The sequence below is a fragment of the Vulpes vulpes genome, chromosome 4 (assembly GCF_048418805.1).
Source record: "Vulpes vulpes isolate BD-2025 chromosome 4, VulVul3, whole genome shotgun sequence".
In the NCBI taxonomy this organism is placed as follows: domain Eukaryota; kingdom Metazoa; phylum Chordata; class Mammalia; order Carnivora; family Canidae; genus Vulpes; species Vulpes vulpes.
In genome coordinates this window covers 53,810,412-53,829,338 of record NC_132783.1, presented here as the reverse complement: position 1 = coordinate 53,829,338, position 18,927 = coordinate 53,810,412, and the positions used below count along the sequence as shown (strand labels likewise).

Genomic DNA, 18,927 nt, shown 5'->3' with positions numbered 1-18,927 from the left:
AGTAAGTTCCTAGGGTTCTGGATGTTTATTTGGTAAGGAAGCTTATGGTATCTCAGTTTGTAATTTAGACATACATACATCCTATCCTCCCTCCAGGCTTGAGTCTTTGATAACCAACTTTTTCCTCAAGATGAAATTTCACATGAAAAACACTTAAGCCATGGGCAAATATATTGACCTAAATGCTGATTGATTACAAACCTCACATTTCATACTTGAAGATAGGATCTCCCTCTCTCCTCAGCCATGGGGAACCTCCCTTCCTACCCTGACTCCTCTTGGCTATTCTCCTAGCTCCTTTTTGTGATACCATCTCTAAATTGGGATTATGTCTTTGTGAGATATCTAGACTTTGGTGAAACCGCATAAGGGATTCTTGTTAATCTTGTCTCCAGTGTTTTTGAGGGTGTCCAGTGTGGAATTTTCTTAGGTGACCTTAGCTACCTGATAATTTGAGATTTTGCTTTTCTTATCTTTCTTGTCTCAGGAGCATTTGACAACTGGCTTATATCATTGAGCGTCCAGAGGCCAGACAACAATGACCCATCCTCAGGATACATCACTCCTCAAAACTTTTTTTGGGGGTGGGGGTGGGGGGGTCTTGGTCGATCTGTTAGATTTCCAGAACAGGTAATTGCAGATTTGACCTCATGTGAATGTCCTTGGGAAGAATCTGACCTCAAAGGACCTTTCCAGTTCACATGACAGGTTACAGAAATTTATCCACTAGGAGAGCCATTGTTTTTGAGTTAGTGTTCTGCTCCTGTGCTTCAAATGTAAGGGTGTGTGTGTGTGTGTGTGCAGATACACGAAGTCATCTTTGTGAGAATGGTTTCTTCAAAAGGACAAGGACCAGAGTAACTCTGAAAGCACTGTGACCTTGGGGAGGAGGAGAAAGCTCTGAGATTCGGTGCCAGGGCCAGTAGGCGAGGGCAAACTTCTTTATCCATGAAAGAAGCCACACGGTGTCTTTCAGATGATGAGACTGAAGATCTGCTCAGTGCCTGCTTTCCTGCGCCCCCCGCCGCCCCGCTCCAGCTGCCAAGCCCTCCGGCCGCCCGGCCCCCAGGGCTCCAGGAGCGCCCTCCGCGCCCAGCTGCTCGCCCACCGCGCAGCCCCAGTCCTCGGAGGAGGGATGAGCCCGAGGACTCCTCCACCCGGGAACGAATCGCCCCATAACTCACCGTCAGGTGTCACCTCTGGACGTTCCTCCCTTGCTCACGGCTTTTGGTCACCCCTGCGTCCATACGAAGAGCCAGAACCCGAAAACGACCGAGCGCGGAGCCGCCCCGCGCTTCCCCGCCGGCGACCGGCGGCCCCGCTGCGGCGCCCACGCCCACGCCCACGCCCACGCGCACGCGCCGCGTCTCGCCGCCCGTCCCGGCCGACTCCCCGCCGACTCCCGGCCGCGCCGCGGGGCCCTCGCGGGGCGCGCGGGTCCCGTCCCCTCGGGCCGCCCCCGCCTCCCTCCCGGGCCTGGGCCTCTCTCTGCCCGCCTCCCGCTCGCAGCCCGCGCCGCCCCGCCCCGCCTCCGGCCCCGCCGCGGCTGCCATTGGTGCCCGTCCGCCCCAGAAGGGCGCCCATTGGCCGGGAGCGAAGTCATTCGCCGGCGCATTCCGCCGCCCGCAGGCTTGCGGGGAAACTTCCTTATTATTGTGACGCCGAAATCGGAGAAACCCCGAGCGGGGCCGGAGGGGCTGTCCCCGGCGGGGTCCCGGGCGGCGGGCTGTGCTCGCGGTCGCCGAGGTACGCGGCTCGGGGGCCGGGGGCCGGGGTTCCGGGGAGGGCGCGCCGCGGCGCTGCTGCCGCCGCCGCCGCCGCGTTCCGCGGGGCTCGGCTGTCGGCGCGCGGCTCCCGGAGGGGCGGCTGCGGCGGCGGCTGCGGCTGCGGCTGCGGGGCGCTCCCGCGGCGACGTGGAGCCGGGCGCGCGGGCAGGTCGGGGCGCGGCGCGGCGCGGCGCGGGAGGCAGGCGGCGGGGTGGCCGCGGCCGGGTGCCCTTCGGCTTCGCGCGCGCCGGCCTCCGTTCCCGGGGCTTGCGCTCCGACCGAGAGCCCCCGCGCCCGGGAAGGCCGGAAGCAGCCTAGGAACGGGAGCGCCCCCACCCCAAGTCGGCTGCGTGCAGACCCGGAGGGATTGCGACGCAGAGTCCCGAGGAGGACCCTCCCCTTCCTCCTCGCCGGTCCCGCTTTGAATTCCGGGGCTGCGGGGCCAGCCTCGCGGGGAGGAGCTACAGGAGCCGGCGGGGCCTCGGCGGTCCGGTGGAGCCCCGGCGGCCGCGAGGAGTTCGCTCGGGGGGCGCCGCGCCCGGCGTCGGGCTGACAGCGCCGGCGGCACCACCCGCCCTGCGGAGGCCGTGCCGGCTCGCCTCGCCCGGGGGCGCCTGCGGGGCGGGGCCGGGCGACGGTGTGTGTGGACACGTGCGTGTGTGTGCGGGCGCGTAAGTGCGGGCGCGGGGGGCAGGAGGCACCTCGGGCCGCTCGCGGACGTGTGCAGTGGGCCGGGCGGGGCCGCTGACGGAGCGGGGCGTGGGCGCCGGGGAGCGGGGCAGCGGGGCAGCCGGGGAGCGGGGCAGCGGGGCAGCCGGGGAGCCGGGGAGCGGGGCAGCCGGGGAGCGGGGCAGCCGGGGAGCGGGGCAGGGGGGGAGCCGGGGAGCGGGGCAGGGGGGGAGCCGGGGAGCGGGGCAAGGGGGGGGAGCGGGGGAGCCGGGGAGCGGGGCAGCCGGGGAGCGGGGCAGGGGGGGAGCCGGGGAGCGGGGCAGGGGGGGAGCCGGGGAGCGGGGCAAGGGGGGGGAGCGGGGGAGCCGGGGAGCGGGGCAGCCGGGGAGCCTGGGAGCGGGGAGCGGGGCAGGGGAGGAACCGGGGAACGGGGCAGCCGGGGAGCGGGGGAGGCGGGGAGCGGGGCAGGGGGGGAGCCGGGGAGCGGGGCAGCCGGGGAACGGGGCAGCCGGGGAGCGGGGAGCCGGGGAGCGGGGAGCCGGACAGCCGGGCAGCCGGGGAGCGGGGGAGCGGGGAGCCGGGCAGCGGGGGAGCCGGGGAGCCGGGGAGCGGGCAGCGGGGGAGCCGGGGAGCGGGGCAGCCGGGCAGCGGGGGAGCCGGGGAGCGGGGGAGCGGGGCAGCCGGGCAGCGGGGGAGCCGGGGAGTGGGGGAGCGGGGCAGCGGGGGAGCCGGGGAGCGGGGCAGCCGGGCAGCGGGGGAGCCGGGGAGTGGGGGAGCGGGGCAGCCGGGGAGCGGGGGAGCGGGGCAGCCGGGGAGCCGGGGAGCCGGGGAGCGGGGCAGCCGGGGAGCGGGGGCGCGCGGGGAGCGTCCCCTGAAGCCGCTGGATGCGCCCGGGCATCCGGGGAACGTGTCTTTGAACTTTGCTTTTGGCCTGTTCGCGGCTTGGGGGCTGTTGTGGGGTTACCTTGTACTTCAGCTTTTAAATCCTCCCCATTAGGAAGGAAGTACCTTGAATTCACAGCCAAGCAAGCCTTTCAGGCTGTGCTCGCATTCGTTACACACGGAATGCCTGAGGATAGAGTCGAGAGCTCTCTTCCATTTTTGTATGTCTTCTGGCTCCTTCCACAAATAGGAAGCTATTTCTAGAACCTTTCATTTGATGATTTGATAACATCAAGAGAGCTGATTTTTTTTTTTTTTTTTTAAAGAGCTGATTTTTAACTCCAGACCGAGAAGAAAGAAAAGTGAAGTGAGGATTGGCAGCCTTTTTTAATGCAGTGGCTCTGGAGAGAGATGCCTTGTTTCAGTAGGCAGATTCCTGTGAAGTGCGCGCGCTCTCTCTCTCTTTTGTACTTTATTTTACTCTGGGGGCAGGGGAATGGCATTATTAATCAGAAAAGGGGAGTAATATGTTTAACCTCCTTTGAAAGCAAAGTAGATGAATTACACAGTATTGTCTTGACCACACTAGAGGCTAGGAACCTTCTGGAGAACGTATGCAGGAATCAAGGAGGAAGGCTTGAAGCCTCTCTGGCAAAATGCCTCCTTTGGCATGTAAAAAAGAAACAGTTGATTAGCATACAGTTTTACTTGTTCTGTAAGTAGTTGGGTTTTTATTTTTGAAAAAAGAAACGGAGATTCTAAAATGTTCCAAATGGTGTGGGGAGTCGTCGGTTATAGCATTTCATTCTGAGTAACAAATTTAAATCTCTTAAGATTTGCATAATAATTAAAAACATTTTTGAAAACTTGAGAGTTGAACTCCTCTTGGAGATACAAGATAGTTTTGCTGCAGTTTCAGAAATAAAAGTAATATTCTCCAAGTTGATTGGGATTTTCTACCGAAGAAGATAGAAACAGTTATGATGGTAATATATTAAAATTATGAAGGACTTTTGAGAGACTTAGCATGCCTCTCGGATAGTCTCATCTTGTTTTGCATGAAAGAGGATGTGGTGATGACAGGAATGAAAGAGAAAGTCTTCAAAACACAGTTCTGGCAAAATAAGCTATAATGTGTGCAGTACATGGAAACCATGGAGGAAGATAGACAAAATGGAATTATTTTTCAAACTTCTTTCTTTTTAACCTAAATGGGAGATAGAAAAATCATTTTATTTTTCCTTTATATCTACTACAAATGCCAGTAATTTTTAAAGGTGGTATCTGTGTCTCAAGGTCTCTTTTAGAGGCGACATCTTTGAGGTTGGTTAGAGGTTATCTTATTGGTGTTTAACCAAACTCCTGTGTGGAGATGCAGTGTTTGGGGAATATTCAAGCTCCATGATAGAAAGGTGTTCTTATTTTTCAGAAGTTTACTTCTCATTTTCTTTTCAGTAACATGAAAGCACTTTGCAGCACTGTGCTAATAATGGTAATTCTGATTTCTTTAACTTTCAGGTCTGTGAGGGGAGGGAAAACCATTCTGGCATCTACTCCAAATGCCAAGGGTGTGACCTGTGGTGAGTTACTTTATTTCTCTGAATCCAGTTTCCTCATCTTGTACGTGGAGATAATATCACAGTTATCTGAGATAACTCACAGAATTGACAGGATTAAATAAAATAAACTATGTAAAGAACTCCCGTGCTGCCTAGAAAGAAAGGGACCTTAACAGATCCTTAGTGACTTCCCTCTGCTGTGATGTAGTGAAGAGAACAAGGTGAGCCCAGGAAGTAGGAGACCTAGTTTTTGGTCTCTGCTTCAACAACTTACTTCTCAGAGGACCGAAGTTACTTGGCCTCGGAAGGCTTCAGCTGCCATTAAAATGAGGTTAGGAATGTAAGCCTCTTGCCTAGAGGTTGGATCAAATGGACTTTTAAGGTCTTTTTAATAAGATTATCCTTTTGATGATATAACTCTGCCCTCTTTAGAAATTTACTGCCTTTGGGAATAGTACTTACTGGTGTCAGGGGCATATATTTCCATGTTTGAATCCAGTAAGTGGATTAATATTATTATAACTCAGGATGGATATGGGGGGAAAGTCTGGTTATCTGTTGAGATTGTTTCACTCACCTCTCCCCAGGTCTCTGGCTAACTAACATAGGTTCTGTTTGCCTATAAACATCACCAGTGATTCAGCTAATATAAGCTCACTAACCGTGGGCAGTTTTCTTTAAACATTTGTTTTCAAAAGTGGTGAAGGGGTGGAACTGGCTTCATTCTGTTTGAGAGATGGTTTTGTGTCATGTTTAAGAGCATGGACTTTGGAATCTAGATGAGATTTGAACCCTGCCTTTCCCACTTACTAAGTTTCCATTTCAACTGTTTATTTACATGTAGTGTCTTGGGCACTTAACCTAAGCCTTGAAGTTATTGTAAAGGGCAAACTACATATCTATGTAAGGTTTTTAGCAAGACTCAGACACATTGTGGGCTTGCAGTAATAGTAACTTTCTTTATTTAGCGAGTATTTATTGAGGTTTGACTGTGTGGCAGAGACTTCTCTAAGGTTAGGGAAATGAACAAAAGAGGCTTAGTCCTTCCCTCACAGAGTTTACATTCCTGAATTCCAGCATGCTGGCAATATTGAGAAACACCACCGTTTAATGACAGCTTCAATCGTAGAAAGCATTCTACTTTCAGATCTGCTAAAACGTGGTGAGAGGAGGGTGCATTTTAGAATGGAGGAAAAATATTATTATTTTTTTGTTACTGCACAAGGAATGTTTCTCTAGTGTTACCTAGAAAACAAAACAGTTAACAAGCTTAAGTTTCAGGAGTGCTGGTTTTCCCCGATTTGGGTTCAGTTCACTAGGCACTTATCAACCATCTGCTGTGCTCCTGCACTGTGCTGAAAACTAGAGACACAGTTGAGTGAAACCTATCCCTGCCATGGAGAGGCTCCCAGCCTTTGCATGGGTAGAGGATTGATGTGTGAGATGCAAGAAGCAGCAACACTACCTCAGTAGTACTTTGCATTTCTTTTATTGTGAAGTATAGTTGTAGGTATAAGATAGTATATGTAATATGTGTGCTAAGAAACAACAAAAAAAGGACAGAAGCAGAACATCAGCCAAGCTATCGAAGCTCCCATTGTGCTTCTTACAGATTGTACCTTCCAACTCTCCTGTCTCCATAATCATTACCTTGTATTTTATATTTAATCAATCAATTAATTAGGTTATTTATTTATTTATTTATTTATTTATTTTTGCTTTTCTTCATAGTTTTGCCACCACTGATGCTTTTATCTCCAAATGTTTGTTATACTTGTGTTGGATTTTGTAAAAATACATCAGTTTCTAAATTTTTCTGTAGCTCTTTCTCTCCCCTCAACGTTGCTTTTAAGGGTTAGCTTCACTGATGCTTGTAGAGTGCCTTTATTTTTCACTGTTGTACCACAGTTTATCCATTTTCTTATTGATGAACATTTGGGTTGTCTTTGTTTTATCTATTTCAAACAGGGCTAAAAAATGGACATCCAAAAAACAAATATGGACATCCTTGTGCGTGTATATTGAGGTACATGTCCATGGGATTCTTGCTTCATTGTACACTAAGGTAGCCACTAGCCCTAAATGACTTAAACATTAAAATTAAAAATAATTTCGGTCCCCAAGTTGTTATTAACCACATTTCACGTGTTCAGTAGCCACATGCAGCTAGTAGCTACCATATGGGACAGTGTAGGTATGCCACATTTCCATCTTTGCAGAAAGTTCAGTTTGTAGGTTTCACCCAACTTCGTATCTCCAGTTCTCCGCATAGTGGAGGAGCCCTGTAGATGCTTGGTAAGTTGGAGAGTGTTGGTATATGTGTAGGAGTGAGATTGCCATGCTGGGGGCCTTTCACATCTTCACCTTTACTAGATAATGCCAACTTGTTTTCCTTTTTTATTTTTTTTTTATTTTTATTTATTTTATTTTTTATTTTTTTTTTTGCCAAATTGTTTTCCAAAGTGGTTATGTCAATTTACACTCCTCCCAGCTGTGTGTAAGAGTCCTGGTTGCTCCATATTTTTGGCTTGGCACTGTCAGACTTTTCAGTTCTTGCCAGGCTGGTCAAATGTCTTTTAAAGGCAGCCCACAGCTTACACAGACAGCGGAGAGATCATTCTTTTAGCTCCACAAAGCCCAGCACCAGGTAGTGAAGAACGTACCACCTGTAATGGGATCTTCTGGGGAGGGGTAGAAATGGTTCCTGTGTTGGCTAAAGAGTCAGAGAAACAAAGTCCAGCCGAAGTGGAGAGAACAGCAAGGAGTGGATTCTCATAATTGAAAACTTCTCTTTGCTTTCTGTGCCATTTCTGTCTGGTAGTAACATTTTAAACAATAAAGCGTGTCATCAGAATCAATCTTTGTTGCGGAGTTAATTCTGCATTTGAATTTTGGCTCTAGATTTATTTCAAGCTTGGATTTGGGGAGGGACTGCAGAGCACTGAAGCCTTGGACATTGCCTTTTCCTGCGGTTGAAAAAGACCCCTCTTCTCCCCGTACACCATTCGGGTAATGGCTTCTAAGCTTATTTGAAAGGACGCTTATCCCTATTATAAATGAGATTAGAGGTCCTGCCCGAGTGTTATTTAGGTTTCTGTGACTTACAGACAAGGAATAAGAATCAGTCATTAGGCTGCTGTGTGCATAGCCTGATTAATAAGACAAAGTTTAGGAATTGCAGCTTATCTTTTAGCATTCAGCTTACTAGGACTGATAAAAAAGAGCTTTATCTACCTCCACCCTCCCAGCCCCCCACCCAGAATTTAAAAGAAAAGGCATGCAAAAAATTTTCTCCTAGCAACCTCAAATCCCCTTCATGAAAGTTATGGCAGATGGTGGTAGTGCTGCTTTGCTGTGGCACAGATTTGGCGGAACACAGCTAATGCTAACCACAGGGAGGAAGAAAGGAGTCACACCCCCACCCTCTTTTGGGAACTGTCCTGTTTGCAGAGGGTCTCAGGGAAGAGCACTAGGACTAGGGAGTAACAGTGGTACAGCAGTTAGCATTTGTTAGTCACTTAGTTCTGTATGTTGGGCATCAGGCTAAGCACTCTTTCTTCTCCCCATTTTAGAGACAAGAAACAGGAAACAGTGGCGAAATATCTTCCCCAGGGTTTCACAGCTTGCATGTGGTTAACTCAGGCTTGAACTTTAGTTCTTTTGACCCTTAAACCCTGCTGAGATTACCCTGAATCTTTTACCAAAAATAGATGAGGAGAAAGGCTGGGAAAAGTACCAGGTGTGACATCGAGGGAACGGAACAGAATGTCTTTCTTCCTTTTGCTTTGTGATGGGGAAGTAAGGCAGGAAAAGGAGGGGCTGGGACTGCAGTGGTTGGCGTAGGTGCTGAGCTGAGCCAGAGTGCGGTCCTGTCTTCTGCAGCACTGTTCTGAAGTGTGTGTTCTGAAAGGAAGAAAAAGAGTCAATTCCTCTAGGAGTAAGGAAGAGACAGTGAGTGAGGAAAAGTGGGTAGGAGGACCTGGGAGAGCAAAATGCCAAGTGATGAAGAACATTGCTGAAGCTAGACCTTCCACTCCAGTCGCTCCTGCGTTTCAGGGCTTTTCTAGGGTGTGCTTTTTTAGGTGAAAGCTGTGTTAATGGCTGCTTCTCTTCACTGCACTGAACTTCTCTCCTGAAAGCTAGATGATTTTAGTACCTCCTGCTATAGTTTTGGCAGAACATCATAATGACCTAGATCACGTTTCTAATTAGAGTTACTAATCCATTCATGGGAACACATTTTATTCGTGGTTGCTCTTTTGTTACTTCTAGTAAGTAGTTGTTATTTGATTACTTGAAAATTCCATTACTGTCACTCAGGTGGGAAGGATTTTTGAAGTTTTCATGAAGAGTAGTTCTATTTGTATTTTTGGAAATGAATGGTAGTTAAATCAGGATGAGGCCGTACATCAGGCTGCTTACTCAGGCTTGCTGTTGGCCAGAGCACCCAGAGTTCGGCTGACTCTCAAGGACTGACTCATGCTAAACAAACTTACAAGAAGCTAATACATCCTGGATGCCAAATTAATAATGAGCAATAGAAATGCCAGGAAGGCTGGGACATTTGGGTCAGCTGGTCATGGTGTTCTTTCCCCGTAGAAGCTACCTTGGAAACCAAGTTATTTAAGGTTGCTTGTTAATCATGGAATATAAGCAAGGCAAGTGGCTGGGTGAATTTAATGACTAATATTATGGAGTCTGACCTACCCACCACCACTATTGGGCCGTGATTACTTAGCATTTCACAGGTTGACTGTAATGGTACCCGTTCTTCCTGGGCAGTGCTGGAGACATTGGGGAGTTCTGACCCTTTGGCTATCCGTTTTATAGGTTCCTTATTATATGGCATAGTGGTCATGAGCACAGACTTTGGGCCTAAAGCCAAACTCTGCTATTACCTAGTTGTGTGATTTAGTTAAGCCCTTTCATTCTTTTTTTTTTTTTTTAATTTTTTTATTTATTTATGATAGTCACAGAGAGAGAGAGAGAGAGAGGCAGAGACACAGGCAGAGGGAGAAGCAGGCTCCATGCACCGGGAGCCGATGTGGGATTCGATCCCGGGTCTCCAGGATCGCGCCCTGGGCCAAAGGCAGGCGCCAAACCGCTGCGCCACCCAGGGATCCCCAAGCCCTTTCATTCTCTGTCTCATTATCTCTTTCTTTTCTTTTATCCTTCTTTTTTTAAGTTCCACTTTTTTTTTTTTTTTCAAGATTTTATTTATTTATGAGAGACACAGAGAGAGGGGCAGAGACCTAGGCAGAGGGAGAGGCAGGCTTCTCACAGGGAGTCCGATATGGGACTCAATCCCCGGACCAGGGATCACACCCTGAGCCAAACAGACGTTCAACCACTGAGCCACCCGGGTGTCCCAGTTCCACTTTTTTTAATCTATAAATTAGACATGATAATAGCAGCACCTGCCTCATAGAAGATTAAATGAGTTGATATCTGTGAAGCACATAGAAAAAGTGCCAGACTCAGAGAAAGCTCAAATTAAATCTTACCTGCTGTTATTATTAATAACGTAATTAATAATGTCAGTCAGGACTTCTTTAAAATTTCAAGTGACCAATACAATTTGAACCATCTTAAATAAACAGAAAAGGGAGACTTAGGCTATATACAGTTGATTTTCATTATTCATGGTAGTTATGTTCTGTAAAGTTGTTGCAAACACTGAGTTAGCTACTGCTCCTATTGAGATACAGGCTTAGGTTCCTGCTGAGAGTCTCTGCTTAGCCAATCGGTGTATAACCTCGTTCTGTGTGTGTTTATGTGTGTTTCTGTTTAGACACCTAATTTAGGGCAGCCCAGGTGGCTCAGCTGTTTAGTGCCGCCTTCCGCCCAGGGCCTGATCCTAAAGATCTGGGATCGAGTCCCACATTAGGCTCCCTACATGGAGCCTGCTTCTCCCTCTGCCTGTGTCTCTGCCTCTCTCTCTCTGTCTCTCATGAATAAATAAATAAAATCTTAAAAATTTTAATATATACTTTTTACAAGTGATTAATCATATACAATATTTCTTTATGACAAAACACTAGTCAAGAGAATTTTCAACATTTTTCTGATCCTCAGTAATGCGACAGCATGTTTCTTTGGCTATGCCTTCCAGCAGTGCTGTCCACTACAGACCATAATCATCTCGTGAATCCACAGATTCAACTACTTCTCCATCTTTTCTGTAGCTTCATTACGCACTGTAGATGCTATTTGAGCACTTGCCACAGCTGCTACATGTGTAGATCAGTGAATTTCTTCTTCCTTAAGATATACCCTATTGATTTATTGACATTGAACTCACAGCTAACAGTCCTATAACTCATGGGTGAGTGAAGTTCATCTAACACATGTATTTTCTCTGTGAGGCACAGCACAGCCTTCTTGTACTTAACACTGGACAGGACCAGCACTGTGCTTGGGGGGCATTTTATTTTATTTTTTTAAATATTTTATTTGTTTATTCATGAGAGACACAGAAAGAGAGGCAGAGACACAAGGCAGGGGGAGAAGCAGGCTCCCTGCAGGGAGCCCGATGTGGGACTCGATCCCAGGACCCTGGAACCCCGAGATCAAGGCCTGAGCCAAAAGCAACCACTCAACCACTGAGCCATCCAGGCGCCCCTTGGGGCATTTTAAATAACAAAAATCATCAACAAAAATGATAAAAATCTGAAAAGTGTGGCACTAAATAGACTGCAGAAAGTCCCCTTATTTACAGTATGAGAATTGAATTACAAGAAGGCAGAATGTCCACTTGTTTGACTTTTGCTGGGAACCTGCATGTAGGGTGACTCAAAAGTTTCACCTCTCTGCTTCTGTCTGAGAATGACTGCAGAGATGCTCCAGGTATTGCCCTTGGGGTACACATACATTTTAGTGAGTGAGTAAATTCACATGTATGGAGCCCACAAATAATGCAGTTAGAAAAAGTGAAGGTGGGTGCTGGCACCAGGCAAGAAAAGATCCCCAGCTAAGCAACACTCTTGGAGCTCTTTCTGTCCCTTGTCTTTGAAACTCTGTGACTAGGAGAGTTATAATGGCTTACAGGTACCCTCATGTGGCAGGAAACAGAGCTTCCAGCAGTCTCAGTTATCCTTCAAAGGCAAAAGGCAGAGCTCTATCTAGTCAGCTTCATGGGGAAGGACTCTGGCCCCATTGGGAGTGTGAACCTATCCTTGAACCAATCACAATGGCTTAGGGAACGAACGTTCTCTGATTGGTTTGCTGTGGGTCATGTCTTGTAGCTTAGGGGTGACCCTCTCTGACTGGCTTAGTCGGGGTTATGTGTATGGCTTGGGGGCTATTCTTTGATTCCCTTGGCCAGGGTCATGTTCACCCTTGTGCAAGAGAGGGGCGAGTTTGTTACTATATGAAGAGGGACTTCGGGACATCGATAAAAGAGCAGTTGATAACACCCTTGAGGAATTTTTTTCAAACTCAACTTTATTATTCAGAAATATTGGGACACATTGAGTTGCAGCTTTCTCTTATACTAAATACATTTCAGCCATGCCCCCTGCCCCCCCGGTTTATTGATGAGTAGTGTTCCTTGTATGAATATACTGCAGTCTGTTTATACAGCCTCCTGTTGATGGACATTTGGGTTGTTGCCATTTTTGTTTAGTATGAATAAAGCTGCTGTGAGCGTTGTTTATAGATCTTTTTGCAGACATACAATCATAGCTTCTTGATGTCATATTTTTAGACACACTGTTGTACTTGGCTGGTTAAGGGAATGGCTTAATGCTACAGCTGCCTAATCTCACCCATCATCTCTTAATTCTGATTAGTTTCACCCTCAGAGGGCAACTTTATTTTCAACTTTGCAGGGCATCCTGTATTGTATACTGACTACAATTAGTTATTCCGCAAGTAATTTTTGTGTTCTTCTATTGGTGACCTGTAAATCTGCTTGGGTGGCAGCATAGCTCAGTGAGTAAGACCGTGGACCTTGGCACCAGGCCTAGATTCATAGCCTGGTTCTGACTCCTAGCTGTGTGACCTTGGGCATGCTTCTCAGTCTCTGAGGTTCGCTTTATCTGAAAATGAAGCTAAAAGTAGTACTTATGGCACAAGGTTGTTGTGAAGATGAAATGAGATAATGATATAAAATGTTCGTTAGCATAATGACTTGTATAGTAAGCTCTGTGATGCTGCTTACGTAATTATTGGTAGATGGGGTAAGAAATGTATGAAACATTACAAATGATGAAAAAAGTTAGTAGGGAAATCTTATGAAAAGATCATGTGAGTTTGCTGGTCTTTTTTTTTTTTTTTTTTAAGATTTTATTTATTTATTCATGAGAGACACAGGCAGAGGGAGAAGAAGGCTTCATGCAGGAAGTCTTATGTGGGACTCCATCCCTGGGATCATGCCCTGAGCCAAAGGCAGAGGCTCAACCGCTGAGCCACCCAGGCATCCCTGCTGGTCTTTTAAAATGTGTATCCTATGCCCCCTGCTCCACTTTGCATTTTATAATTAACTCAAAGAATAACAGTTAAGCTTAATGTCCTTTTAGTTCTAGAGTCTAGACAAGAAATAATCTTGGGAAGAAACAGAACTTTTTGGTTAAGAAAGCATTTTGAGATTCAGTTTTATATTTTATTTTGGGTTTTCCATGCCTTTCCAGAAAGAATAAAATAACATTATCACAGGTAGCCAGATAATATTCGATTGTATAGAAATACTCTAACAAAATACATTTGTTTATCAATTCAATTGATGGGTATTTGGGTTTATTTCTGCCTTTTGGTATTACAAGTAATGTTGCTGTGAACATTCATGTACAATTTTTTTAAGATTTTATTTATTTGAGAGACAGAGCACGAGCAGGGAGGAGGGACAGAGGGAGAAGCAGGCTTCCCACTGAGCAGGGAGCTGGATGCAGGGCTCCATCCCAGGACCCTGAGATCATGACCTGAGCCAAATGCAGATGCTTAACTGACTGAGCCACCCAGGCCCCCATTGGTTCAAGTTTTTGTGTGGACGTATATTTGCGGTTCTCTTGGATATATACGTAGGAGTGAAATTGCCAGATCATACGGTAGCTATATATTTAGCCTTTTGACGAAGTGCCAGAATGTTTTCCAAAGGACCTGCACATTTTTATTTCCACCAGCAGTGTGGAAGACTCCTACTTCTCCTCATCCCCACAAACATTTGTTATTAGCTGTCCTTTCTGATTATAGCCATCCTAGTGAGTGTGAACTGGTGGAGAGTGATGAGATTTTGTTTCTGTTTTTATGAAAGGGAAGCATAAATTCTAAAAGGTAGTGAAACTTTGGACTGGAGTCAGCAGTAATCAGCCAAAAGTTGATTGAGTAGCTGCTAAATCAAAGAGATATGTTATACTGTGGTCCCTATTTGAGGCAGTTAAAATCTGGCTGAGAAGTTAAGTTATAAGATACAGAGGAAGTCTCCAGTCAAAGCAATATACTAGACGTGTCAGAGGCATGCAGGCTAATTGTGCCTGGAATGATCCCGAGAGGCTTTTAGGTAGGAAGTGAAGCTTGACTGAGCCAGAAGGGTGTGTAAGAAGAAATGGCAGAGAAGATAACATTTTTCCCCCACTTTGCATTTTTGTCTGAAGTGGTGAATTATTTACTATCTGTGCTAACAGTAGGCTACCTAAAAGAGTTAATTATTTCAAAAAAATTTAAAACATGAAATCAGAAAACTCAAAAGGTGCAAGGAGAAAGGACAAGATGAAGTTATAAGGATAATTTCCAGAATCTTGCTGCCATAATGGTTTGCAAAGATTGTTTTAGTGAGTCTCCTGTACTCGATATAAAACTTGCATTCTGTCTGTGTTTACTGTTCATTTATACAAACAAAATTTGTCTTTTTTGAAATTTTATTTATTTATTCATGAGAGACAGAGAGAGAGAGGCAGAGACACAGGCAGAAGGAGAAGCAGGCTCCATGCAGGGAGTCCGATGTGGGACTCAATCCCGGGTCTCCAGGATCGCGCCTTGGGCTGAAGGCGGCACTAAACCACTGAGCCACCCGGGCTGCCCAACAAAATTTGTTTTAAAATATTTTAAACTCCTCTTTGCGTGGTGGTTGGTTCGGCTGGCATCATGTGGTGGTGCTGTGGCGGCTTGGGGCGGCGCCTGCTCTCCTATACCGGGGCCCTGCTGGGTGAGGGGACGGCAGCCTCGGGTTGAGCAGGATGAGCTGCCCTTACAGACTAGAGTTTCTAATGTGCCCGTGACATGCCTTTGGGAGCTGACCCAGCCCAGGGTGGGAAGGGGGCATTCGGCTGCCGTTGCCCCCCCTCCGCTGACCTTTGGTGTCCTCCCAGACCCCTGGTCCTCGCAGGCTGATCTGCAGCGCCACCAGGGTGTTTGAAGATTTCTGCCGCTGTTACCCTTCAATCAAGGGTTTTGTTCATGCAGAGGATACCTCCTATCTGGTTGGTGTTGGGCAGATCCTAGGAACTTCCATCTAATTTCCCTGCATTAACCTATGTGAGCAGCTGTCAACTTACTGGAGGAAAGAAACTGCCCAGAAATTTTGAGATGCTTAAATACTTTCAGACCAATTAGACTTATTTAACATGAATACCTGTTTTTATTAAAAGGATTCCAATAAAATATTTTAAAATTAAAAAAAATTTAAACTCTTACTAAAATATACAAATAGCATCATTATAAATATTTTCAATGATATTAATATGTATTATTTTGAGATGCAGATTATCTGAAGAATATTAAGGGGAATGTTGTTTTTTCAATTGATTATTACTTAAAAGTGATTTTCTCTGACCTTTTTTTTTTTTTAACCTTTTTTACAGAACTCTCTTCTAGGCTACATGACTCCCTGAAGGATAAAGAACAATGTTATGTTGGGGATATTGGTCTCTGGGCCAACCTGGGATCAGCACCAACCTGCAAGGGATTGTGGCTGAGCCACAGGTGTGTGGATTCATATCTGATAGAAGTGTCAAGGAAGTGGCATGTGGAGGGAACCACTCCGTGTTCCTACTGGAGGATGGGGAAGTTTACACATGTGGTTTGAACACCAAGGGGCAGCTGGGCCATGAAAGAGAAGGAAATAAGCCAGGTGAGTATACCTAGTCTGCTTCCATGGTTGGTGAGAAAGAGGGAAAGCTGGTTGGAGATGATCTCACAGAATGTTTATATCTTTTGAGAGGCTTTGGCCTGGTGCAGGGATCCTCTACTCTTTGGAACTTACGTGTTCAGTTCAAGTCTTTTTTTTTTTTTTTTTTTTTTAAGATTTTATTTATTTATTCATGAGAGACACACACACACAGAGAGAGAGGCAGAGACACAGGCAGAGGGAGAAGCAGGCTCCCTGCCGGTAGCCTGATGGTACTTGATCCTAGGACCCTGGGATCATGACCTCAACCACTGAGTCACCCATGTGCCCCAGTTCAAATCTTTTGTCAGAAAACCAGACTTTCATTTTTCGTCTTATTAGTTAACATATGTAATATTACTGGCCAAGGGAGGGAGGTTGACTAGTTAGTTTAGAGTTAAGAGAAATCGATTTTCCCCAGTAATTGAATGCTAAGATATTATGATCGCTTTTTGGATTTGTAATCCTCATGCAGTCAATATCGGAAGCATGTTCACCTAATTTTTCCTCCTCATTGGGTGTTCATTTGTCAATTTTGGCAGCATGGTTGTGTTTAGCATTTTAGGCTAAGCACTGTGCCAGGTTCGAAGAACTAGATGAGAGGGAGGTAGTGATGATACGGCTTCAGAGAACCCCTGTGGAAGGATGTGTGAAGTAAGTTGAAGAATATGCTGGAGGCACCTGGGGGAGGGGATTCATTCTGCCTTTGGGGGTCAAGTAGGAAGGATGAGTAGGACTTCAGCAAGTGTGTATGTGTATGAATGTGGCAGGAACACTCAGCTTATTGCACACACCTGAGTGTACCCTGTGATTGTTTATTTTTAAAGGTATAAGTATCAGGGCACAGTCGTTGTTCAGGGAATGTTGAGTAGTGTGGCAAGGCTGGTGGTGTAGGGTGAAAGGAGATCTTTCCAGGACGGCGGAGACAACACAGTTAGGGTGAATTCACAGTTAGGGTGAGTCCTAGTGAGGCATTACCTGTCTATGACTGTATTTCTGAGCCTCAGTTCCCTTTCCTGTAAAAAAGAGACTTCCAGGGCAGCCCGGGTGGCTCAGGGGTTTAGCACCGCCTTCAGCCCAGGGCCTGATCCTGGAGACCCGAGATCGAGTCCCACGTTGGGCTCCCTGCATGGAGCCTGCTTCTCCCTCTGCTTGTGTCTCTGCCTCTCTCTCTCTCTCTCTCTCTCTCTTTGTGTCTCTCATGAATAAATAAAATCTTTTAAAAAAGAGAGAGAGAGAGAGAGAGAGAGAGACTTTCTATTGTAGTGTAGCTCTTGATGCAATAGATTCAAATGGTAAAGACTACTCGCAAAGCTACCTTGTGGCCTGTGAAGGCTGCCCTGCTCTCACCTTCTTGTCTGTCTGCTCTTTTACTCTGCCTTCCATGGTCGCCTGCCCTTCAGTCCCACCTCCCACTCCCCATCTATGTCTTAGAACCTGGGGTGAGAGGATTCAACCTGGGGTGGCAGATGAGAAAGGAAACAGAAAGCTTGCAGTCCAGCCAGAGCAAAGACCTGTGGGAGGCACCATGGTGAACGCATCTCAGTGCAATGTGACATTGTTCCAGTGGAGCCTCCTGACAGCTCCGTGGAGCGAGTGGTGGGTGGTTTATGGGCTCTAGGAATGAGTGAGCAGGAGCAGTCAGTCATTGCTTCTGCCTGCACATTGGGTCAGGCCAACGCCTCAGCCTGCAGCCACTCCCTGTAGGCAAGGCTGACGACTGATAACAAGAGACTTGAGCTAGAGGTGTATCAAGAAGGCTTTTGGATTCAATCATAGAATCCAGCCTGTGTTTGTAATCTAAATTTGTAATAAGCAAGGCCCTAGTGTAAATTACAGTAGATTCCAGAAATTTCTGTTGTTGGTTAAGCTTGTCTGTTAATTATAAACTCCATAGCAGCTGTGAAATAGTGTCTCTTTGAATGGAAAGATTATGTGGGTGGGCACCTCCCTCTCTTTAACTTTTTTTCATTGGTAGATGTGTTCTAAATTGGGGACCGTTTGGGTTTATTTTTAATGAGTGGGAAAAAGAATGAGCTTGTTTTCTACATGTGTTTATTGAGAACTGTGACCTGGAGAGCAGCTAGGAATGGTGGCGGGGTGGGGGGTGTGTGTGTGGAATGTCAGTGACAGACCCTGTTTTTGTGAGATGTGCTGGCTCTAGCTCCCAGGAATGCTACCCCGCACCCTGTGCTGTTTTGGGGGCTGGGTGGGACTTGAGAAAAAGACCACTTTCTCAGGATGCTTCTGGGGGCAGTAGGCAGGTTTGTGATTTTAGGTTGACATCATTGGCCAGACCAAAAAACTTTGTCTTATGAGGGATTAAAAAGAGTGAGGGAAAGGTGGAAACGAGGAGGTAGGGGATGCAACGGGATGAGAGTCTTCTGTTAGAACGTGTGCCATGAGTCTGTCCTGCCAGTTGATCAGTTTATTTACTTTGTCTCTAACTGGCATGGTTGCAAGGTACACACATTCATTTTTTTGGAGGAATCCTATACCTTTGACATAGCAGTGCTATAAAGCACTCCACAATTATTATGAAAGGTTTCTTTTTTTCTTCGTTGAGAACATCTAATAGTTACCCATTACTTTTGCTGTTCGTGAGGTACTCTCATTTCTCTTCTTTGTACTGCCCTTATGTGACCAACTTTGTGCATGTCTCTGTGTGTGATGGGGATATTTTCCCAGCGTGTTGGGTAGCCTGGGCTTCTAGCTGAGGTGTGTCTCTGACTCATTTGTGCTTTGTCCAAAGGAAAGGAGTCCTATGACTGCCAGAAGCATTTTTTTTTTTTTTTTTATGGACAGAATATCAAAGTCCCACCTAAACTCAGTGTCCAGCTTTTAAAAATAAAAGTACTGGTTCTAACTTTTGCATATTACTCTCCCATATGACTTTTCTCTCTTTCATTCTCCCCATCACATTGTAATTATCAACTTTACCAAATCTTCC

The 18,927-nt window shown here is 46.8% G+C and overlaps 1 protein-coding gene across 18 annotated transcripts in view; it reads left to right on the top strand.

The window, feature by feature from the left end:
* Positions 1-1,532: 1,532 nt before the first annotated feature.
* Positions 1,533-18,927, top strand: part of HERC3 (HECT and RLD domain containing E3 ubiquitin protein ligase 3) — a 114,060-nt gene continuing 96,665 nt past the window's right edge. For 2 of the 18 annotated variants that reach the window (XM_072754933.1, XM_072754940.1), the window contains exons 1-4: positions 1,572-1,746; positions 4,836-4,897; positions 6,845-6,902; positions 15,673-15,941. In XM_072754933.1, coding sequence (XP_072611034.1) covers positions 15,716-15,941 — 226 coding nt within the window. In that variant the 5' untranslated portion in view covers positions 1,572-1,746; positions 4,836-4,897; positions 6,845-6,902; positions 15,673-15,715. Of the gene's footprint in view, positions 1,747-2,248; positions 2,438-3,621; positions 4,033-4,835; positions 4,898-6,844; positions 6,903-7,777; positions 7,886-15,672; positions 15,942-18,927 lie in introns of those variants that run through there. The other 16 variants (XM_072754934.1, XM_072754944.1, XM_025998097.2 and 13 more) reach the window with 16 other exon arrangements.